The sequence below is a fragment of the Dipodomys ordii genome, unplaced genomic scaffold (assembly GCF_000151885.1).
Source record: "Dipodomys ordii isolate 6190 unplaced genomic scaffold, Dord_2.0 Scaffold105, whole genome shotgun sequence".
In the NCBI taxonomy this organism is placed as follows: domain Eukaryota; kingdom Metazoa; phylum Chordata; class Mammalia; order Rodentia; family Heteromyidae; genus Dipodomys; species Dipodomys ordii.
The window spans coordinates 1,404,658-1,418,712 of NW_012267321.1; the positions used below are offsets into that span (position 1 = coordinate 1,404,658).

Sequence of the window (14,055 nt, forward strand, 5' to 3'; positions counted from 1 at the left end):
CTTATGTGGTGCTGAGGAATCAAACCCAGGGCCTCGAGCATGCAAGGCAAGCGCTCTACCACTGAGCCACCTTCCCAGCCCCCCTGCTTTTTTTTTTTTTATTATGTGGTGCTGAGGAATCGAACCCAGGGCCTCAGGCATGCAAGGCAAGCACTTTACCACTGAGCCACCTACCCAGCCCCTCAAGAGAGGAGTTCTAAGAGGAGGACTTGACTGTGTGTTTTCCTGTCTGACTTTGAACCGTAGTGACTTCCTTTAGTATGTCCTGAGTTGGCAGCCCTGGGGACCTTCTAAGGGAGGTCAGGTGTATTTATCTCGGGTAAGTGGTTTCTTGAATGGATATGGAAACTTCCTGTGTGTTGTTTCCTGACTGGAGATGGGGCTTCCTGCACTGGGTAAGATTTCCAGTAGGGGACAGCTCTTCCTTCCTGGGGCCCACTGTAGAGGACACCCCAGCCCTGCCCCAGTACCTGTTGAGGTAAAAGGAGAAGACTGGCTTCTTCAGGAGCCCTTGCTTCACCAGAGCGTCCAGTGGGGGTTGAACTCCTCCAACCGCCAGACTGGGGAAACCGAGGCCCAGAATCCCATCAAAGTGGCCCAAAGTGAAGACCATACTGGGTTGCCACAGAGCCTCTCCAAAAGTCACCGATGCTCCTGCGATCCCCCCAATCTAGGTGAATGCAGAAGTGGGGGAAAAACCCACAGTGGCTGCTGAGAGAACGATTCTCACATTTTCCTGAGAAGCCCCGAATTAAGGCGCAAAAGAAAGAGGTTTGGAGGCCTCTGCCACAGGCCTCACCTGCCTAGGAAAATGTCTGGCTGCCAGAGAAGCCACGCCCCCTATCAAGGAAGCCCGCCTTCTTGTTGGCCACGCCCAGCACTCAAGTGGCCCCGCCCCTGAAGCTCCACCCTTGACAGCCCCCTGTGCTACAGGTGGCCCTGCCCATCAAGGTGAAGCCCCGCCCCTTTCAAAGCGGCCCCGCCCCCTGCACCAGAGGCTCCCAGACTTTAAAGGGTTTAGGGGCTGGAGGGACGCACAGTCAGCTTGTCCTCACTCAGGATCCCGTCCAGCCGCCCCGTCCCATACTGAATGGCAAACTTGGTCCCATTGGGCCGGAAGGAGCTGGAGGCTTTGGCATCGAATCGGCGGTGGAACCCTAAATCAGATCACGGGGGTGTGACCGGGGACTGGAACCTCCCCACCCCCAGGCCTCCTGAGAGGTCATCGGTGAGCTCAGGCTGGTACCCGCTCCGTCCCCCCCCCCATCCGGCCTGCGCCCCTGGCTCACAGCAGGGCAGGCTGAAGAAAGAGCAGGTCCTGGACGGGACCCAGAAGTTCGAGGAGCCGGTGTCGAAGACCACAGAGAAGTTTTGTGGGGGCGTCCCCAGCCCGATCTCCCCGAAGTACTGGGCCTGTGGCACAAGAGGATGCGGGGTGAAGGGCAAGTGTGACCTGCGGGCCTGGGGGTCAGGGGCTGCGGCGCTGCGGCTCACGTTCATGTAGTTGGAGAGAGACACCAAGGTGGGCTTGTCCCTAGGGGCTGGGCCCCCCAGTCCCAGGGCCGCCGCTGCCCGGCCCCAGGCTCTGGGTGGGTTCAGGGTCCTGGGTCCAGGGGGCATTCTGTGAAGAGGGACCCTGGAAGGAAAGAGCAAGTTGAGAGCGAGGAGCCTACCCTTCCTGGGGACCCTCGGCAGAAGATGGCCCAGCCAGGCAAGGTAGCAGCCCCCCCCCCACCTTGGCTGACATTGCCCAGAAGGCTGCTGTAACAACCTTCCATTTAATGTCCATCTATGTTTAATTAATACCGAAGACAGGAATCCCCCAAGATTCAGAGGAGCAACCCCCCATACCAGATTCATCCCCCCTAAGCTATTCCCAAGGAATCCGGGTGCTCCCTAGTCCAGCCCTGATGACAGCTCTAGGCTGAAGAACCTTCTAGGCTTTGCTTCGCATGGTGGGTCTCCTTTCCCCTCCACTTGGAAAGCAGTGGGTGTGGCACCGCTCCCATTGGACACCCAAGGACTCCACATCAAGATTCTGAAATCATAGGATCTCTGGGAGCCAGGAAAATGTGTCTGTCGATAACTCGGAAAGGAAGCAAGTTTTTCCAAGAGAAAAATACTATCAAGTGAGATGTGAAAGTTTTTAACTTCTCTACACACCACCCCTCCACACCTATAAATAAAAGACATACCAAGGCTGGGAATGGGTTTAGTGGTAGAGTGCTTGTCTAGCAAGCATGAAGCCCTGGGTTCAATTCCTCAGTACCACATACACAGAAAAAGCTGGAAGTGGTACTGTGGCTCAAGTGGTAGAGTGCTCAACCTTGAGCTGAAGAGCTCCTGGACAGTGCCTAGGCCCAAGTCTCCAAACAAGAACAGCATCTACATATATGTATGTGTGTGAAAACAAATTCTGGTGTGGCTCAGGTGGTAGAATAACACCAGCTGAGGATCAGTGCTCAAGCCCTGAGTTCAAGTCCCAGTATTGGCACAGTAAGTAAAACCACCTGAACCTGAAACAGAGGATGTTGTACCAAATTCCTTGTGAAGATTCCACATTGGTGATAAGTTAACTGTCCCCTGAGCAGCAAGCCACTAGGGGATGCATGCAAATGAAAGGGCAGGCCTATGCAAATGAAGGCAGGTGTATTCAGATGAAGGGGCAGGCACATGCAAATGGAGGTTGGGCTGGACTGGACCTTTGAGCTGAGTGTTTGCCAACCCTGGTCCAGAGAGCTGTACAAACTCAAACCTTTGAGCTTCCTAGTGGGCAGGTGTGGGATGAGAACAGCTCCTGGGTTGAGGGGCTGCTAAGTGCCAGCCTCAGACATTCTGAAACACTCTGTTCTTCCCTTTGTTGAGGAAATGGCCACAGTGGATTGGGTTCAAAAGGTTGATTAGCAAACATCTCATGCCAGGAGAATTTTGTACCTGCCCTGCAGGCTTGGCACCCTTCCCCAAACCAGGATGTCATCTGGAGAGGCCAGAAATGAAATGTGGACACATTTACTAGTTTCCCAGTAAGCTCCCCCCTTCCATTCAAGAGCTGAGAAATGAGGAAGAGGAGGGGAGAGATTGGGGTAGGCACCAGAGCAAGGGGGGGGTTCTCAAAACTTTTTCTTTGCCTACTGTGGTTATGAGGATTGAAACAGGGTCTCCAGCATGCCAGGCAGGTGCTTTACCAATTGAACATGGCCCTCAGTCCTTTTTACTGTCTTTTTGTTGTTGGTGGTCATTGGGTTTGAACTCAGGGCCTGGGCACTGTGCTTGAGATTTTGTGCTCAAGGTTAGTACTCTACCCCTTGGAGCCATTCTACCCCTTGGTTTTCTGGTGGTCAATTGGAGATAAGCATCTCACAGACTTTCCTGCCCTGGCTGGCTTCAACCTGTGATCCTCATATCTCATCCTCCTGAGTAGCTAGGATTATAGGCTTGAGCCATTGGTATTGCCATTTACTGTCACTTTAAAAAGTAGGATCTTTGATGTTTGCCCACGTAAGTGTGGGCAAAGTCATGTTAACACTCCTCATCTTAGCTGGGATGATAGGCATCACTGCACCCAGTTGATTAGTTAAGACGGGATCTAGCTAGCTTGCCTCCATTTGTGATTTTCCTGACTTCAGCCTCCCAAGTAGCTAGAATGACAGGTCTGAGCCACTGTGTCCAGATGGTTTTACTCCCCCCCCCCACCTAATTTTTTTGATACAGGTTCTTGCTAACTTTACCCTAGTTAGGCTTGAACTCAAGATCTTGCTGCCTCCAGTTCAAAGTTGCCTGTAATCCAGTCTCTGGGATTACAGGTAGGCACTACCTTTCCCAACCTACTATGGGGGAAAGGGTCTTAGGATCTGTTATGTTGGGGGTAGGGGTCACCATACCGGATCAGCGAGGCCTGTGTGGGATCCAAGTTCAGCAGCAGCAGGAGTGGTGACAGCAGCAGCAATGGTGACATCTCTGGGGGTCTGGGAGTGGCCCTTGTGTGCCTGTGGCTTCCCTTCTTTACCCCGAGGCTCTGCTCTCTTTGCACCCCACCAGCAGGTTTCAGAGATGACCAGAGCCTCTGAGAGAATGGTGTTTACAGATTTGCGCTGAGCACTTTTAATGGACAGCCAGAAGCCGTTCCCCCATGTCCTGGAGGGTCACTTCCCTTAGAGAGGCAGGGCTGGGACCTCTTCAACCCTCTCTGCACCCCCAGCCCCCCACCTTCTTTGAACCTCTACAAAAGGAGGCTCTGCCACTTTTAATTTGAAGTTTCACTTCAGTTTTCTGAGACTCATTAACCACAAGTGTTTTCTTGGGCCTCTTCAAAGGCAGAGGCTGGCCAGGTGGAGTGGTACCAGACTCATGTGAGCTACTTGGGAGGCAGAGGCAAGAGGATTACTGTTTGAGGCCAGTCTGGGCAGATCAGGGAGAGAGCCTATCTGGAAAACAAACAAATGACCCAAACAAAACAAAAACCCACCCTAAAAGCAAAGGGACTGTAGAGGGGGCTTAGGGGTAGATTCTTTTCCTAGCTAGCCCGAGGATTTGAGTTCAACCACAAGAACAGAAGAAAGAAAGAAAAAGAGGAAGGCAGGCAGGCAAGCTGGGGTTTGTGTAAGTCTGGAGAGGAAAGGAAATAACCACACTAGACACCTGGCCTTGCATGTTGGCATGTCTGCCGGTCTTAGGACCCCCCGAGATTTCCTGTTGTTGCTTGATGGTTTTGCTTTCTGGGTTTTGTGTTGTTGTTTTCAGACAAGATCTTGCTATGAGGCCCAGCCATGTCTCGGACTGTGTGTGTGGGGGGGGGTAGAGGGCTGGGTGTGTGTGTGACAGTTGATCTCAGAACCTCACACTCTCACTCACCTTTTCCTCTCAAGGCTCCACTTGCAACAGCTCCAATTTTGGCTTTTCTGCTGGTTCATTGGAGTTAAGAGTCTTACAGGTTTTCCTGCCGGGGCTGGCTTTGAACTGGCAGCCTCAGCTCTCAGCTTCCTGAGTAGCTAGGATGACAGGAGTGAGTCTGGGGCCTGGCTTCCAGAGTATTTTTGTTACAGTTGTCTTCTGCTATGTGGAGGTACACCATAGTAAATGCACAAAACCTTTTTCTTCCTGTAGGTTGAAAGCAATTTAGATCATCTAAACAAACCACAGTCAAAGTCAATAATGAGTCAAGTCGGTGTTGGTGGGATTGCCTTCCGTCTGGTGGTGTCAGGAGTGGACCCCTAGGGTCCACAGGATTTGTCAGCCTTTTTCTTTTCCTCAGCTGTCCTTAAAGACAATCAAGAGCCCCAGATAGCCACCACAGGCTTTGGATTCATCGACAGCTGTCATTAAGTTTTCCCCTGTGGTCTCTGCTTCCTGCTGGCCTCTGAGTGGGGTCTTTCCTGTCCCCTGTGGTGTCCTCCATGAAGGCGGCTCTGGGCATCGTCCCCACCCCCTACCTGTCCCTCGGTGACCCCCACCCCTCACCCCAGCAGCTAGAACCCACTGGGTCGCTCCTGCCTGCACAACCCGGGATAGACACCAGGGGGCGGTGTGGGCCCGCGCTCCCGCGGGTCGCTCCAAGCATCAACCAGGGTGCTCCCCTCAACCAGGCTGTGGGGCAGTGGGGGGTGGGGGAGAGACACGGACCAGGACACAGCCGCCCTCGGCCTGATCGCTAGGGATGGTTCGCCTCCACCATCAGCCCGACGAGGAGAGGGTGCGGGCCTGACTTTTCTGGTTCTCCATGTCCCCGGTGGCCTCACGATGTGATTAAATTTTTTTTTTTTTTGGTCGGCCATGGGGCTTGAACTCTGGGCCTGGGCACTGTCCCTCAGCTCTTCAGCTCAAGGCGAGCGCTCTACCACTTGAGCTACAGCGCCACTTCCGGTTTTCTAGTGGTTTATTGGAGATAGGAGTCTCACGGTCTTTCCTGCCTGGGCTGGCTTTGAACCGAGATTCTCAGATCTCAGCCTCCTGAGTAGCTAGGATTACAGGAGTGAGCCACCAGCGCCTGGCTTAATGTGATTAAATTTTTAAAAATTTATTTATTTATTTATTGGTGTCAGTTCTGGGGCTTGAACTCAGGGCTTGGGCACTGTCTCTGAGCTACTTTTGCTCAAGGCTAGCACGACACCACTTGAGCCACAGCACCACTTCCAGCTTTTTCTGTGTATGTCATGCTGAGGAATCGAACCTAGGGTTTCATGCTTGCGAGGTAAGCACTCTACCTCAAAGCCACATTCCCAGCCCAACAATTTGTTTTAAAAAGATGTTTTCCAACTGAACAACTTAATTTTTTTGCAAATTCTTTATTGTGATTAAGTGATTACATAATTTCACAAATTTCACAGTGTTGTGGGATAGTGATGCTTAGTTAAAGTCACAAACACATCCTAACTTTCACATGGCAAATTGTCTATTGTGGTCTATAACATTTATGAGTTCTATGAGCTTTAACAATACAGTTATTTCTTCCACATCGGGTGATGTGTACATTTCTTTCCTTTTGCATAGTGTCAACTGTTCCCTCTTTCCCACTTGTTCCCTCCCTCCCATTGCTGCAATTGAGTTGCTTAGTTCATTTTGATCAATGTCCAGTGCAGCTGATGGGTCCCACTGTTGTGTTTTTCCTGATTCCCTTTAGTTCTGTGTCCTCCGTTGTGCACATATATACCATATATGTGATCAGAAGCATGGGGTTATTTAGTCATGATTCAACCAGATGAGTGGAGGTCCTTTGTTTCTCAAGTCTTGTTAACTTTGTTGTATCACCTTACCTTTTGGATTTAATATCCGCTTATCAGAGAGACCATGTGCCATTTGTCTCTTTGCTCTTGGCTTACCTCACTCAACATGATTTCTTCTAGTTCCATTTTCCTGCAAATACCATTATTTTGTCCTTTCTAGTGGCTGCATAATATTCCTTTGAGTATAGATACCACAATTTTTGGATCCATTCATCTGTGATGGGGCATCTGGGTTGTTTATATATCCTGGTTATTGTAAACAGAGCTGCAATAAACATCGAGATGCATGTGTCTTTGTATCCTGGTTCCTGTTGTTCAGGGTAGATGCCTAGGAGTGGTATGGCTGGGTCATAGAGGAGGTCAATATTTAGCTTTCTGAGGATCTTCCATACTGCTTTCCAAGGTGGTTGTGTAAGTGTACATTCCCACCAGCAGTGAAATAAGGTTCTTCTTTCTCTGCATCCCCTCCAGGATTTGTCATTGGCTGACTGGGGTAAGGTGGTATCTCAGGGTTGTCTTTATTTGCATTTCCTTTACAACCAGGGATGGTGAACATTTCCTCATGTGTTTCTTTCAGCCAACTTTAACTCTCTTTTCTTTTTATTGGCTGACATCAACACTCAAACTCGATGCCTGACACTCATTGGCTGGAGCTCAATCTACTGAGCCAAGACTCCCAAACCCCTATTTTTAGTTTTAATTAAAAAGAAGGACTATTGTCTATGTGTTACCAGCATCCCAGGACACTTGGTGATTCCCCCCCCCCCGTTAATGAGGATTAAACAAGCAGCCTCTACGACTCACTTGATAGGTAATGCTCAACCCCCGACACCACTCCCACCCCCAGGCAAGCCTTAGTGGGGATTTGAACTCAGATCTTGAGTTCACAACACAGTAACCCGCACAGACCCCTCTCTCAGGGCGTTACTCTTGCTGCATTCTCATTGGCGGGAACCTAGTCACGTGATCGTGATCGCACCTAGCTACACACTCCTCTGAGAAATGTAGTCTACTTATGCACCCAAGGACACCGGATGGTTTTTGGTGAATGCTCAGCTAGGTGGTCCACAGCTGTAATCCCAGCACTCAGGAAAGCTGAAGCCGGAGGATCGAGTTCCAGGCCGCTTGGGCTGCCATGCCAGGCCCAGTCTCATAAAGTATCACGCACCTTTGGGAAAAAAAAGTCCGCATGGGGCTCAATGGTAGTGCATTTGTCTAATCTGAGAAGGGTCCGGTGGGTCCAATTTTCAACCGTGAAAAAAAAAATTGACCAATCGACCAATCAAAAGCATGAACATACGCTGACGAACACCTGATTATTGAAGGGGGGGGTTTCGACAAATTTTCACCTATCTGCGCCAGTATTCAATCCCTAGGATTACAAAAAAAAAAAAAATCGTGCCCCATACGTGTCATTTAACTTGGCTAAAACCTAAAACTAACATGCAAAAGACAAAAAACAAAGACGGAAATCAACTTCCAAAACGGTGCCGTGGGGAAAGCCGCCAGGGTGAGAAGGTTTTCCTGAGTAAATCTCTGGCCGCGAACCCCGGGGAGTGCACGGACAGCCGACGAGCCTCAGGGGTCTCGGGGTGGGGTGGGGGGGAACGGCCGGCCCACGGCTCAGCACCAGGCTAAAGCCCGGGCAGCGCAACGCCGCTTCAGGGTCGCCGGCTGCACCCACTTCCGGCGGGCGCACCACTTCCGGCGGGCGCACCACGTCCGCGGCGCCGCGGCGGACCGGAAGTCCGTCACGTCTCACGACCCGCCCCCTTCCGGAACTGACGCTCGGCGGGGTTGCCGGAAGAAGTGGCGAAGTTACTTTTCCTCCTTTTTTTTTTTTTTCTTTTGCCCCGTTGGGGTTCGAACCTAGGACTCGGCGTACTCTGCTGGACAAGCGCTCTACCTGCGAGCCAAGACCCCCGAAGTGACTTTTGGCGGGACGCAGGGGCGGTGGCGCATCAGGACCTGCGGGGAAGCCGAGCCCGGGGACCGAGGCAAGTGCACTGACGGGGAGGCGCGGGAAGAGCCGGGCCGGGCCCCCGCCGCGGTCCGCGCCGCCCCGCTCAGCCTCCGTCTCCTCGTTCCCTCCCTCTGCAGCTCCCGCCTCCCCTGGCTGTTGCTGGGGCACCGGGAGTCGGAGATCCCAGGAAAGACCGCCCGTGAGACCCCCGGCGCGCAGCCATGAGCCCCGCCTCCCGCTGGTGTTCGGAGAGGGGCGGGACCTGGAGCGAGGTGGGGGCGGGGCCTGAGGGAGATGGGCGGGGCCCGGTGCTGGAGCGGGTGGGGTCTGAGGGAGGTGGGTGGGGCCTGGAGGGAGGTGAAGGCCCGGCCTTAAGGGAAGTGGGGTGGGACCTGAGGGGGGTAGATTGTCAGAATGTATATTGAGGGGCGCAAATGGAGTTGGACAAGTGCAGGGCAGGCCTGTAGTGGGACTGAGGTGGATCCTGGGAGGAGTGGGCTGGGACTCGGAAGGAAAGATGGGAGGAGCTTACAGGGGGAGATGGGATCAGAATGGTAGGGGGTTTCCTCAGTAGATGGGAGATGGAGTCTTAGTGAGGGTATGAGGTGGCAAACTTCGGGGGGGGGTGTGCTGGACAACAATATGATTGAAAGAGAATGGCTAGTACTTGGGGAAGGGGAGCAGGTGGGGCTTGAAGGACAGGGCCTGGGGCAGGACCAGGGGTTAAAACTGGGGTGACCTGGAGCAAAAGAGGCCAGGCATTGTTGAAATGGTTTGGAGAGGGTTCCTGTTGGCTTAGAGTTGGGGGTGGAGTTTTTTTTAATACTTAAAATGAAGAAGAAAAAAAAGTTTACAGGAGGGAAAGAGTAGTTCAGGTCCCCCTCAGGACCTGCACAGGCCTGACCTGGCCTGACCCATGGGGTTGGGCCAGCCGCCCTAGAGTCTCAATCTCTGTATTCTGCAGGCTGCTCCGTGACCCCACCATGTCCTCCCCCACCACGAGTTCCCGGGACAAGCCCCTGCCTGGTGAGTGGCCCTCCTCCCCACTGGGCCTCCAGCACCTCCCAGTGACAAGAGAAACTCAGTGTTCCCTCCTTTGTGTCCTCTCTGTCTCAGGAAATGGCCCCCCTCAGCCCAGCACCTCCTCTTCTTCGCCAGCTATAAAGCAGGAGGGTCCTGAGCCATGGCCTGAGGGTCCAGTCCCCGATGTCCCAGGCACTGATGGGGCTGGCTCTGCCTGCACTGGGGGTGATGCAGAGCCCAAGGACAGGGGTATGAGAACCAGTGTGGGGCTCCAGAAAGGGCTCTGGGAAGGGAGATGGAGGGGCTGTATTTTGGCTTTCCTTCATTTCTCTGATGCTGACTAGTTTGATTCATTCTCTGGGGTCTGCTAACTGGCCCGGCCATCTCCCTCCTCCTGCCCTCTGTGCTCTGCTTCTTGCCTTGGGCGCTCTCCTCCTCGTCCCTGCGGCCCTGTCTCAGGGCTTTGTGCACCCATTGCAGTCATTGTAGAGGCAGAGGAGGAGCCCGAGCGCAAGCGGAAGAAGGGCCCAGCCCCGAAGATGCTGGGCCATGAGCTGTGCCGCGTGTGCGGGGACAAGGCCTCCGGCTTCCACTACAACGTGCTCAGTTGTGAAGGTTGTAAGGGCTTCTTCCGGCGCAGCGTGGTCCACGGCGGAGCCGGGCGCTATGCCTGCCGGGGCAGCGGCACCTGCCAGATGGATGCCTTCATGCGGCGCAAGTGCCAGTTGTGCCGACTGCGCAAGTGCAAGGAGGCTGGGATGCGGGAGCAGTGTGAGTACCCGGAGGATGTCTGTGTGCCGCATGGTGTGGGGCAGGGCTTGATGAACGGGGTGGGCGGGGAATGATGGTGAGTGCAGGGGCGGAGTTTAGAGGCAGGGACGGAGATGACCTGGGCCTCTACCCAGCCCACTGTCTCCCACAGGCGTCCTCTCTGAAGAACAGATCCGGAAGAAGAAGATCCAGAAACAGCAGCAGCAACAGCAGCTGCCACCGGTGGAGCCATCGGGCAGCAGCTGCCCGACCTCTGGGCCTGGGGCTTCACCTGGTGGGTCCGAGGCCGGTAGCCAGGGCTCCGGGGAAGGCGAGGGCGTCCAGTTAACTGCAGCGCAGGAACTAATGATCCAGCAGTTGGTGGCTGCCCAGTTGCAGTGCAACAAACGCTCCTTCTCTGATCAGCCCAAAGTCACGGTACTGACCTTGCCACAGCCTCAGGGTTGTTGCCCTGTGGGCTAAAGTCAGGGAGGGGCCCAGCTCTTGAGAAAGTGCTCCGCTGGGGGAGGAAGGGGGAAGGGCCTGGGTGAGGATCCTCTCCCAGAGTGCAGGGGTCCCAGGAGTAACCCAGGTCTCCTGTGTCTCAGCCCTGGCCCCTGGGTGCAGACCCTCAGTCCCGAGACGCCCGCCAACAGCGCTTTGCCCACTTCACGGAGCTGGCCATCATCTCAGTCCAGGAGATCGTAGACTTTGCCAAGCAGGTGCCTGGCTTCCTGCAGCTGGGCCGGGAGGACCAGATCGCACTCCTGAAGGCATCTACCATCGAGGTAACCACCGAGCTGCCCTCTCCCAAATGCACACGGAACTGCGGAGGTGGTTCAGGGCAGAGCCTGGCCAGAGTGCAGAGCTAGCTCAGACCTTCCCACTATGGGTGCGACATGCCACAGGCAGTGACCAGATCATAACAGGCTAGGACGAGCCTCCTGTGAGCCAGGGAGGGAAGGGGAAACGGAGCTGAGGCAGAGAATAATTGGGCTGGAGGTGCCCACATCAGAGAACGTGTCCAGAGGCTGTTGAGAGACATTCACATTTGAGCGAATGGCAGGTAGCAGCTAGCGAGTGCCGCTAAACAGAACCACATGCCCCTGGTGTGGAGTGGGAGGGGCACCCAAAGTTCTGTGTGGCAGAGGGGCAGGGGTTGATCCTGAGCAGAGGGAAAGCCCAGCCACTAAGGGACTGCCCTGCAACGCCCCCCTCCCCCCCCCCCCAGATCATGCTATTGGAAACGGCCCGGCGCTACAACCACGAGACGGAGTGCATCACCTTCCTGAAGGACTTCACTTACAGCAAGGACGACTTCCACCGCGCAGGTGCAAGGCTGCCAGGGGTTCTACGTCTCAGCCTGTGGCCTGCTGCACAGTGGGGCTGCATCAGCCCGGAGCTCTGCCACACTAGAGCATCTGGGTGGCAATTAGGAGCACTCCATTCTGTCCTAGGGCAAGCTGCTGGATCATCATCCCCCACTGGGAAGCTGTGTCGCTGCCTAGGCACAGGGCCATCCAGGCAGACAGCAGTGCAGTTGGACCTGGGAGTGAGCCACATGGCTGGGCGTGTGCCCATCTTCATCCTTGGGGTTTTCCTTTTTTTTTTTGTCGGTCATGGGACTTGAACTCTAGGCCTGGGTGCTGTGCCTTAGTTCTTTAGCTCAAGGTGAGCACTCTACCACTTGAGCCACAGCACCGCTTCCAGTTTTCTGAGTGATTTATTGGAGATAAGAGTCTCACAGACTTTTGTGCCTGGGCTGGCTTTGAACCATGATTTTCAGATCTCAGCCTCCTGAGTAACTAGGATTATAGGCGTGAGCCACCGGCACCTGGCTTCCCTGAGCTTTTTTTGATCATTAGCACTCTGCCATTCTGAGCCACAGCTCCACTTCCAATTTTCTAGCGGTTCACTGGAGATATGAGGCTTATGGACTTTCCTGCCTGGGCTTGCTTTGAACAGCAATCCTTAGATCTCAGCCTCCTGAGTAGCTAGGATTATAGGCATGAGCCACTAGCACCCAGCCTATCCTTAGGGTTTTCTCAGTAAGAAAAAGCCGCCTCCCCATCCCTCCCATGTATGAAATATACACTTGATTGTGAGTCAGCTCTAGGATCCCTCCGGGTATCCCCCCACTAAATCTCCTCACAGTCTCCTAGCTGGGGAGAAACCTGTGTTTCTCATCTGTCTCCCAAAGTCCCGCAGACTTTGCTTTATCAGTTGTTACCCCAGGTCTGGGCACACAGGAGGGGCTCATTTCTGTTTGATGGCTGAGTGAGCCTGGGTTTTACCTCCAGAGTGGTGGGGCCTCTGCTTGGCGCTGTGCTCCTGCCTTCTCGAAGAGGTGGGAGAGATGAGACTGCAGGCAGGAGTGAGGTGGGTGGGGTGGGTGGAGGATGCGGCACACACCCCTGCCCTCATTCCACCACAACAGCAGGGTTTATGGCACACTTGCTGTGTGCCAGGCACACCTACTGGCCCCAGTGACGAGAGGGACAGGATTCCTGTCAGCGATGATGGGCCACTGGAGGCCCTGGGTGGGAAAGCCAGGGCCAGGTGCTGATGTGGCCTCAACCCCAACAGGCCTGCAGGTGGAGTTCATCAACCCCATATTTGAGTTCTCTCGGGCTATGCGTCGCCTGGGCCTGGACGACGCCGAGTATGCTCTGCTCATCGCCATCAACATCTTCTCTGCAGACCGGCCCAACGTGCAGGAGCCGCACCGCGTGGAGGAATTGCAGCAGCCCTACGTGGAGGCGCTGCTGTCCTACACGCGCATCAAGCGGCCGCAGGTATGACCACAGGCAGCCTAGACACTGCCCCCTAGTGGGCAGCCAGCAGGCACCAGGTAGGACCCAGGGCTAGGCCAGGTGGGTCCATCCAGGGACCTGGCCAGCAGCTGCCCTCTGGTCCCGCCCTGCAGGACCAGCTCCGCTTCCCACGCATGCTGATGAAGCTGGTGAGCCTGCGCACACTCAGCTCCGTCCACTCTGAGCAGGTCTTCGCCCTGCGGCTCCAGGACAAGAAGCTGCCGCCTCTGCTCTCAGAGATCTGGGACGTCCATGAGTAGGGGGCCGGCCGCCCTGGCCCCCACCTCGCCTGCCTGCACTTCCTCCTCCTGGGTGGAAGGACCCAGGCCAGGCCTCCACCTTCAGTATGCATCCCACATGGGGTCCCAACCTTCCAAGTCTTCCAGGAGGAGTGATGGGTCACAGGTTCCCAACCTCTGACCTTTCCCAGCTGCCCTCCCCGCCAGCTTACACCTCAAGCCCACCATGCAGTGCACCTTGAACGGAGGGAGAGGGGCTCCTGGCACCCCCAGCCCAGGAGACAATAGCCCCCCTCCCTCTGTTCCTTTTATTTAATAAAAACTAAAAACGAGGAAATAAAACGAGTACCCTTCAGCCTTGCACTGAGCAGAGAGGAGTGGGCTTCCCTGGGTGTGGGTGACATCAGTCCCCGAGTCTTGAGTGTGCAGGCTGGCTGCTGGTGACAGGACCCCCCCCCCACCAGGTGGCCAGCCGGCAAGGGGACTAGGGGGGACTGGGTGGGAGGAGAGGAGGATGCCTGCAGTAGGCTGGCCTCCCAGGTGAGGGC

General features: G+C 54.8%; 2 protein-coding genes across 2 annotated transcripts in view; one reads left to right on the top strand and one right to left on the bottom strand.

The window, feature by feature from the left end:
• Positions 1 to 4,124, bottom strand: part of Napsa (napsin A aspartic peptidase) — a 7,899-nt gene extending 3,775 nt beyond the window's left edge. Inside the window, exons 1-5 of the mRNA XM_013027591.1 lie at positions 3,882 to 4,124; positions 1,495 to 1,636; positions 1,290 to 1,413; positions 1,039 to 1,157; positions 471 to 670 (exon numbers count right to left, since the gene is read on the bottom strand). Coding sequence (XP_012883045.1) covers positions 471 to 670; positions 1,039 to 1,157; positions 1,290 to 1,413; positions 1,495 to 1,636; positions 3,882 to 3,955 — 659 coding nt within the window. The 5' untranslated portion in view covers positions 3,956 to 4,124. The remainder of the gene's footprint in view (positions 1 to 470; positions 671 to 1,038; positions 1,158 to 1,289; positions 1,414 to 1,494; positions 1,637 to 3,881) is intronic.
• A 4,699-nt stretch (positions 4,125 to 8,823) lies between these two features.
• Positions 8,824 to 13,829, top strand: Nr1h2 (nuclear receptor subfamily 1, group H, member 2). The gene is made up of 9 exons (XM_013027693.1): positions 8,824 to 8,954; positions 9,647 to 9,708; positions 9,799 to 9,954; positions 10,186 to 10,476; positions 10,628 to 10,893; positions 11,064 to 11,243; positions 11,687 to 11,786; positions 13,042 to 13,250; positions 13,382 to 13,829. The coding sequence occupies exons 2-9, from the start codon at positions 9,666 to 9,668 to the stop codon at positions 13,526 to 13,528; spliced, it is 1,392 nt and encodes a 463-aa protein (XP_012883147.1). The 5' UTR covers positions 8,824 to 8,954; positions 9,647 to 9,665; the 3' UTR covers positions 13,529 to 13,829.
• The last annotated feature ends 226 nt before the right edge of the window (positions 13,830 to 14,055 follow it).